Genomic DNA, 9,676 nt, shown 5'->3' with positions numbered 1-9,676 from the left:
CTTCCTAACAGAAATGTTATTTCTAGTCATAAAAGCATATAACCAATCACGTCCAGCCATTTTTGAAGCTTTGTTAAAATTGTGCTTTAAATTACAATTTTCGGCATAATCAAAAGCCACTCTTCTTACTTCATTAGCGGTGCAACCATAGAAAATATTTGCCATTTTCTTCACCACGTTTGCTAGCTCGGCTTCGGCATCAGGAGTGAACACAGTGTATCGTCCTAGATGTGGTCCTAAAGTAGGAACTATTTTTTCCCTCTTTTAAAGGCTGGAAAATGGAATGGAACGCCGGAGGGCCGGGACGGTGTAGACAACATTGTTTACGCCTCGCTCGCGCGTACTGTTTGGTGGATGTGTGGGTGATTCTCATTACCCTCTGACTCCCATTACCCTACTCTCCCCTACCTGATTGAGCGGAAACGATGTGCCAACGGGTACATAAAGATGTTCAAGCGGTTGCTGAACGTCTCCATTCTCAATGCGCGCATCCTATTGGAATCTTCTCAAAATTCCCGCATTGACCATTTGTCTTTCCGCCTCCAATTAGTGGACGCCATTCTTTCCCGACATTTATCCCAAGTTCCTGTGCCTCGTTTGCCCCCCTGCGGATCGCGCAGCCAATTTGCCTCGGGTGGTGGTTGAACACAATAACTGGTCGGTTTATATCCCAAACCCGCCAGAGATCGAGCGACAAAATAATCGCTAAACCCGAGCCAGATGCGTTGTGTGTTATTCACGTGGCAATCGGGGACGGACGACCCCATTCATGTGTGAGTTGCAATGTGCCGCTTTGTGCGGTAAATTGTTTCAAGGCTTATCATGCTTCATAGTCTTGTCTTTTTGCGCCTTTGGGCCTTTTTTTCGTTTTTAGCTTTTCTTTCTGCGCTGCAGAGAGGATGTGGGGGTTGAACCGGTTATCATAAATAGTCGGTAACACAGGTTCTATGTATGAAAGAATAGTGTGTATGTGTGTGTTGCGTGTAAATGTAACTGATAATCGGCATCTATTGTTTTTGCTTTTGCTTACATTGTATTTCATTATTGTTTCTTTTTTTATTGTTTTGTATAAATGTAGGTACATATTGTAACTTTGACTTTTCGGATTACCAACACCTCAGTCCGCCTCGTGACCATGAAGGCTGCAAAGTCTTGGTGATTCTTTCTATGCTGGAGCCGTACGTGTGAAGGGAATGTGTGTGTGTGTCTGCGCCCCGTGCCATAGACGCTTCAATTGTATTTTGTCGTACTATTTATTTTTATTGTGTACTTTGTTCTCTGATTTCTAAAAAATTTTTGTAATGTGTTTTTTATGTAACTAGTCTATTATTTTTTTTATAATGTAATAATGTGAGGTCGCAGAGCGGACGCGAGCCTGGAAATCTGTTCTTTTACCACTTTGTTCTTTTTGTGTTTTGAAAAAAAAAAACGATTAATCTAAAATAAGGGTGCCACTGAAAAAAAGGGTGTTAGACCCAAAATCAATAAATGTACATACTCTCATTGTCTAATTTCCAAAATACCAAGAAGACTGTCCTCGTTCCTCCAATAGATTCAGAAATCACTGAGGCTTCAACCAATTGGAGAAGTTAGCCTTCTCTCTGGTGGTGCAGGCAGTTTTGAGACCCTCCTAAGGAAAAACCCAATGGTACAAGCAGTGTCCCAGATTACAATTGATGTATTTAAATAATTGTTACTTTAAAAATTGTGTTAACTTTTGAGGTTATGTCGTTTTGCATATCCTGAGTATTTACTCACATATTGGAGTACAAATAAATCTCCACCATTTTTTATCAAAAATTAAATTCAGTCGAATCCGTTTATAATGACATCGAAAGGAATTGACAAACACGTCATAATAAGCGGACGTCATACAAAGCGTTTTGTGAAAAAAAAACATTTTTATGTAAATAGTATGCATGTATTTAAGTACTTTAATAGAGAAACATAGTTACTTATAAAATAAAAATTGCACGTAATAAGTACATACCTATGTATGATGTATGTACATAAAAGTTGTATTTTTTAATGTAAGTAATCTGTAATTTTTGATCTGCTTTTGTTTTTTTATTTTATTGTAAAAACAGTCTCTAATACTATTGTGTATAGAAGACATCGCTATGGTCAAATTATCGTTGTCAATATTGCTATGAACAAATCGGGATAATAATTCTGCAGCTTTTAATGCCTCTTCTGCGGTAGGTAATGGTTCTACCTCGACTTCTTCTTCTCCATCACTATCGCGTTGTTCCTTAGCATTAATGTTCTGTACGATATTTTCATCGGTGGGTTCTTCGGATGTGAGGAGAGCTCTATCGACATCAACATAATCTTCCCACATTTCTGGTGCTGCTAAAGAATCTGAATTTAGGTTTCGTGCCCACAAAGATAAAGGCACGTCATCTTCTTCATCAAATTCATGTTCTATTTGAATAGGAAAACCGTCGTGACTTTCAATGAATCCTGCATGTTTGAAACAGTTGTGAATGGTACTTTGTGACATTTTATTCCAGGCATCATTAACCATCAGAATTGCATGTAGCACTGTTATTTTTGTACAAGAGTTGTTTTCATTAGCATCAAGACAATTAATCATTTTAAGCACAAGCTTCTTTCTAAAATTCGTTTTGAGTGATCGTATTATTCCCTGATCCATTGGCTGTAGTACTGATGTTGTATTCGGCGGAAGGAAAGCAAGTGTTATAGACTTTAAATCAGTAACATTTGGATGCGCCGGGCAATTATCAACCAGTAATAAAATGTTTTTCTTCTTCTTCATCAAATCACGATCCCAATCTCAAAGCCATTTTTCAAAAAGTTCTTACGTCATCCAAGCTCTACGATTGTTAGCATAATCGACAGGTAATGATTTGACACTGCTAAAACATCTTGGTTTTTGTGACTTTCCAATAATGAGCAATTTCTTTTTCTCTGTGCCACTCATATTAACTGCTACCATGACAGTTATTCTATATTTCGACAATTTGCCTCCACTACAATTCTCACCTTTAAATTTTAAAGTTTTGTCTGGCATTAATTTGTAAAACAGTCCTGTTTCATCAGCATTAAATATCTCATCATCAGAAAATTGTCTTCGTAGATTCGGCCACACAGATGTCAACCAGTTTGTTGTTGAATTTTGATCAACAGACGAAGATTCACCAATAATTTTTCCCGCCACAATGTTATGTCGAACTTTAAAACGACTGATCCAGCTTGCTGAACAATTGAAGTCAAGAATACCAAAACGCGCGGCAAAAACATTTGCCTTCTCCTGTAGCATAGGGTCGCTGATAGGAATTCTTTTGTTTCTCATGATTTTAAACCACTGAATTAATGCTTCAACATTTTCTCGTCGCGATTTTCGAAGCCTCTTCGGTTTCAAAACATTTGAATTGAAAGATTGCTTAATGCGGTTCTTGTTTTTAAAAATCATTGAGATTGTCGAATGACCCATGCCAAATTCCTTTGCGAGAGATGAGTTTGATTCTCCATTTTCTAATCTGCATATTATTGCACCTTTCTCCTCAATCGTAAATGCTTTACGGCGTTGAGATGACATTTCTTTCACAATACATACATATGTATGTAGATACAAAGAATAAAAGCTTGTAAAAACACAAACGACAAACGAAAAACAATGCGTGACCTTCAAGCGTCAATGAGATTCAAAATAAAAACGAGCCACGTGACAAACGTCGTCGGGAATCATCGAACATTACCGAAGGCGTAAAGAATCATGTCGGTCATTATAACCGGACATAATTTATTAAAAAGGGGTCACAATAATCGACATGTCACTGTAAGGGAAGTCATTATATTCGACTTTTTTATAAAGAATCTTATATGAAAACCAAACTTCGTAGTGTAATTACGTCATAATAAGAGGTTGGTATATAGGCAGAGTCATAATAAACGGATTATACTGTATTTATTATAGAAGAACGGTAATATAAGTTTCTTTAAAATATTGTCCATCACTTGCAACTACTTTTTCCCATCTCTCAGGCAACATTCGGATCCCACGTCTGATGAACTCTTTGTCATTTGAGGCTATCCACGAATCAACCCAATTTTTGGTCTCTTCATAAGATGTGAGCCGCTACTCCGACAGAGCATGCGTCATGGACCGGATAATCGTGAAAAGGTGATAATCGGACAGTGCAATGTCTGGTGAATACCGCGGGTGGAGTAACTCTTCCCAATCAACTGTGTTTCACGGGAATCGTTTTTCACGGGAGCCGCAAAATGTCGACGAGCATTGTCATGCAGGAGAATAATTTTTTCGTGTCTAGAATAGTATTGAGGGCATTTTTCCTTCAGAGCTCGGCTCAATCTCATAATTATGTTCGATAGAGGGTTCCGGTAATTGTTTCGCTCGGATTAAGCTCATAATACACTACACCCGGCTGATCCGACCAAATACACAGTGTGAGTTTTTTTAGTTACGATACGATGTGAAAAACCCTTTTTTTATGCCTAGCTAGCAGTATTTCACTTAAGCATAATCGGCGTTCAATATCTCTCGGCTTTAATTCGTACGGAAGCCAATTTCCTTGTTTATGAATCATTCCTAATGATTTTAAACGATGTGAGACTGCTTGCTAAGTGAATTCTAATGTTAGAGCAAGTTCTTTTTATGTATGTTTGAGATGAATTTTCCTCTAATAATTCCTCCAATTCTGCATCCTCCTAAATTTTTGGCCTTCCACTGCAATCTTTGTCTTCTACGTCGAAATCACCGTTTTTAAACTTTTGAAACCACTCACGACATGTTCTCCCACTCAAAGCACCCTCGCCATATGTTTCTACAAGTATGTAATCGATGTGCCTCATCAACAGATTTCTTTAAATTAAAGAATTAAACTAATATTTCCCGCAAATGACGCTTACTTGGCTCAAATTTGGACATTTTCAACTAACAAAAATTATATTTTACCAATATAAAATCAATGATATTAATAGGTTATGTTGTTCTTGAGAAACCAACCTAATTTTTAAGTTGGTTATCACCTGCGAAAGCTAACGGAGACTCCGTGGCGCGCCATCTACATTAAAACAGCGAAAACTTATTTGTACACCTATAATACTATGATAGCTGCTTAATTGTACTTTATCAACCCATATTTGCGGAGTGCTGAGCACGGGTCTGAGAGGTGTTAGGCCTGTAGGCCGCCACGCTAGCCTAGTGTGGGTTGGCAGAATTCACATACCAGGAATTCTTCTTCAGATCTCTCAGGTATGCAGGTTTTTAACGATGTTTTCCTTTACCATTTAAGTGTGTGATAATTGATTACCAATATACAAATAACTTACAAATCTCGGAATTGTGTGTCCAGGATTTGAACTCGCACCTACGGTCTTAGCAGACGGGTCAGTAGTGCTATTCTGTAAAACCAAACTCGAATTCGTAACTCATTTAGAATTCACTCTCACTTCGAAAGTCACTTCAAGTGAGAACTTTTTGGTATTCTGTAACATAAAGCGAGCCCGCGTGAAGTGAAGTGAGTTCCGAAATCTCGGGTGAGATCGTGCGATAACAACTAGTGTCGGCCTCTCAACGTTATGCATATTTGTCAACTTTATGGACAGCATTTTTATCATAAATATTGGAAGAACAAATCATTTAATTATATTTTAATGTAAGATATGTATTCATTGTTGTATTTAACATGTATATAAAATTTTACTCTCTTCTTTTATAAAATGGGATTTATTACGTTAGCTGAACACAGTCTTCCTTTGCCTGTTTAAAGAAAAAAAGAACCCGTGATTGTGGAGTCCTGTCAAAACAAAGTTTTAAGTACCTAGTTTCAAATTTGAATACATTTCGTTCGCTTGTGTAAAATTTCTGTTGCTGCGATAAATATTATTACATTACTATTTTGATTAATACAATGGAGTAAGTATTGGCTTTATTAATTATTAAATGACTAGAATTCAAATGTAAAGTCTTTAGAATTCATGAAATTAATTTAATTAATGTTATTATTTTAGATCTTTTGGACGTGTTTCGCATCCTTCATTGGCTCAAGTAGAAGCTTTAGTGCAATATTTAGAAGAAAGACCGCAGTTGGCTAAAGGATTTTTAAGAAACCCGTCTGCCAAGGCTCAAGCCCGTAAAGAATGGGAAATGATTACGTCCAAATTAACTGCCGTTCACCAAAAACGACAATGTGCAAAGGATCTAAAAAAATACAGACTGATATCAAGACCTATATAGTAATTTCTACAAACATTCGAAATTAAAATAAGTTAAAATGTGCTAAGTAAACTTAAGTATCCATTTACCTTGCACCTTATTGTAAGTCCTTTCCCGTGACGCTTAGTTGTGTTTAACAAAGGACTTAGTTCATTTTCTAAATCTTTAATTAAATCCTCCGTTAGTCTATAGATGTGCACAAATTCGTCATCGCGATTTACAAGTGGTAAATTTCTGATAATTTGAGCTTGGCGACGGCTGGTACTCACTTCTAATTCGTGGGCTTCTTTCAACATACTTAACAAAAGAAATGATCGAGCCATCTACAAAGTTAATAAATGTAAAATTTTATAAATATAGTGCGTGTTATGTTTTTATAGACGTATTCAATAATTTCAATTACATTTTAAGGAAATAACTTATTTAAATTATTTTTAAAATACCTTAATCACAATTTATATAGTACTCACTTTTCTTTTCACTAGCAAATGATTAACTTTTGATTTGACATTTAAATTCTAAAGTGACTATCGAAATCTTTGCTGCCGAATACCGTTTAACGTCAAATAAGTAAGATCTCACTTAAACTAGTTCACCTCACCGTCATTTTCACCTTGTAGCGTTACTAGTAGATTTCACTCGTGTTGAGAATTCCAAGTAGCGTTTTCACCGCGGATTCAGAAGTGAGTAATACAGTGAGATGTTACAGAATAGCATAGCAGTTCTCAACTAGGCTATCATGCACACAGCTTCATTAGCCACATATTTAGTTTATAAGCACGTTCATATGAGTTTACCTGTGTAGGGGTGCAAAACATGGTAGGTAGGCACTTAAACATAATAAACAGTAGTGGAAATATTGTTGTTTTTTTTTACATTAGAAGATACTCAAGAGTTTCAATTTTGAATCAGTTTAAATTAACAAGTTATATTTACAGAATGAACCTATTTTAGGCATATTGTGATCAAAAAACTTAGCCATTGTAACGAGTATGCCTTATTTTTTTATCACATTACAAAAGTTATGTTTTCTCTTCCAGATGTGCTGACAGCTCTGGATGAGCATTCACCTTTACTCTAAAGGTCGATTTACATCAAACGAACATAGAGCTAGAGCTAGAACAAGAGCATTCTTTCGTAATCTTTTAGTGTAAACGAAAGCTAGAGTTATCGATTTACATCAAACGAACATAGAGCTAGAGCTAGAACAAGAGCATTCTTTCGTAATCTTTTAGTGTAAACAAAAGCTAGATCGAATGTTCTTTGCTCATTCGTGTCAATTCTGTGGTTAGTATTGGTAGTGCTTCGTTATGTCTGACTCTGACAGCGATATCATTATTGCAAGTGCTGCATTTATTATTTTGTCGCAAAAACTCAAAAATAAAAGAAGGAAGAGACGTTGGTGGGTTACAAATTTAATGCATCGAAGGAAACTGGATAATGTAGGTGAAACAATGACGGATATGCAAAAACAAGAAGAAAGTGGACAATTCCAAAACTTTTGTAGAATGGCGTCAGAGGATTTTGATCATTTACTATCTCTGACCAGCGAAAAAATTCGAAAATCAAGTACGAATTTTAGAGACTCGATTCCTGCATATGACAAACTAGCAGTGACTTTGCGATTTTTGGCAACTGGAGATTCCTATGAAAGCCTCATGTATTTTACTAAAATGTCTAAATCGACAATATGTAATGCTATATCTGAAGCATGTGCAGCAATAAATGAAGCATTGCAAGACTATGCTAAGGTAAGTAAAGTTATTACTTTTATACATACCTACACACCTATTATCACGACCGTAATTATTAGTGAAAGTAAGTAAATTTTTTTTTTTTTTTATTCTTTTGTATTTTAGAGGCTTTTAGTGATATTTCCACCATGCCAGCCCCATCATACCCTAAACATTATCTTTCTATTCTAAATTACTAATAAAATTATAAATAAGTATAGCGGCTTCAGATAGGGGTTTGGTTGGGTGGAGGGATTGATCTGAGGCTACAGAATACACAATGCAAGTATTTTGTGAACTGTTTGAATATGAAGACATCGGAGTTGATGCTAAATTTGACTCATAATCAAATTTCCCCAAATCAGCGTCGAACAGTATATTATTTATGTAATGTTCAACATACGCTTTCGTCCTTTTTGAGTATTCGCGATGTTTTGAAGCAACATGATTTCCAAAAGCTTGACTCTTGTCCCTTATCTTTGAATCATGTATCTTTTAAAATACGGTAGGCTTCGGCTACTGAGGGTCTTCATGTTTTGATTTTTTTGGTGGTATTGTGTGGCCAGATTGCAGTGATGTTGATGGTTGCCATTGTGGTGTGGTGTTTCTTGACCCTACTGAAGCTGCAGGTTGTGAATGTGTTGTTGAATCTGACTGTGTATCTGCATTAGGGTCCACTACCGGAGTTTCTTGTCCAATTCGCTCATTCTCCTGCTCATCAGCCTGTAAAAACGGTTTAATTAATATATACCCTAAAATAATTTTTATTCATTTCAGACACCGTCAACAGAAGAAGAATGGCTATCAATCGCTCAGGAATTCAATGAGAAGTGGAATTTTCCAAACTGTATTGGCGCTGTAGACGGGAAACACTGCGTCATACAAGCACCTATTAACAGCGGAAGCGACTTTTTTAATTATAAATCCACATTCAGTGTGGTGTTAATGGCCATAGTAGACGCTAACTACAATTTTATATTCGCCGATATTGGTTGTCAGGGCAAGAATATCAGATGGCGGAGTTTTAGAAACACTTCTTTCTATCAGAAACTACAAAATAATGAATTAAATTTGCCCAATGACCAAAGCCTTCCAGGAAGACAACAGAATATGCCATTCGTATTTGTAGCAGATGATGCATTCCCATTACAAAGACACATCATGAAGCCGTATCCTGGTACTCATGCCAGGGGATCCGAAAACGAATTTACAACTACCGTTTGTCTAGAGCAAGACGAATAGTAGAAAATGCATTTGGCATTCTTTCAGCAGTTTTTCGTGTATTGCGAAAACCTATGTTGCTACAACCTGATAAAGCATCTCTCGTCGTAATAACCTGCGTGTACCTACATAATTATTTGATGAAAAGGAAAGCTTCTAGGAAGCTGTATAATTCACCGGGCATGATGGACAGAATTGAAGATGACGTCGTCATTCCAGGCCAGTGGAGAAATATGGACCGTTTATCATCATTTCTCCCGTTACCCAACACTGGACGAAGACACACTTTGCAATGTGAAAATATCCGGAAAGAATTTTCAGACTATTTTAATTTGACTAATATTTTGCCATGGCAAAACAATATTGCATAATGAAAGCGATATGTTACTTTATAAAAGCGTAAATAACCTAACCTAAAATTATGGTAGAATACCCAATAAATAAACGTAACTACCTACTTACCATGTTTTATTTTGGTTAGTGTCGAAATCAATTGTTTTCCTCGGTTTATATTTGTCCA

General features: G+C 36.4%; 1 protein-coding gene across 1 annotated transcript; it reads left to right on the top strand.

Annotated features, from left to right (window-relative positions):
- Positions 1 to 6,799: 6,799 nt before the first annotated feature.
- Positions 6,800 to 8,935, top strand: LOC119191412 (protein ANTAGONIST OF LIKE HETEROCHROMATIN PROTEIN 1-like; the record flags this gene model as incomplete). The annotated part of the gene is made up of 2 exons (XM_037445317.1): positions 6,800 to 7,953; positions 8,713 to 8,935. Coding segments are annotated over exons 1-2 (664 nt in total), but the record flags the coding sequence as incomplete, so codon positions are not given.
- Between the last annotated feature and the right edge of the window lie 741 nt (positions 8,936 to 9,676).

Source organism: Manduca sexta, unplaced genomic scaffold (genome assembly GCF_014839805.1).
Source record: "Manduca sexta isolate Smith_Timp_Sample1 unplaced genomic scaffold, JHU_Msex_v1.0 HiC_scaffold_1494, whole genome shotgun sequence".
NCBI classification, from domain to species: domain Eukaryota; kingdom Metazoa; phylum Arthropoda; class Insecta; order Lepidoptera; family Sphingidae; genus Manduca; species Manduca sexta.
The sequence above is the reverse complement of the archived record's forward strand: the minus strand, read 5'-3'. Positions and strand labels throughout refer to the sequence as shown.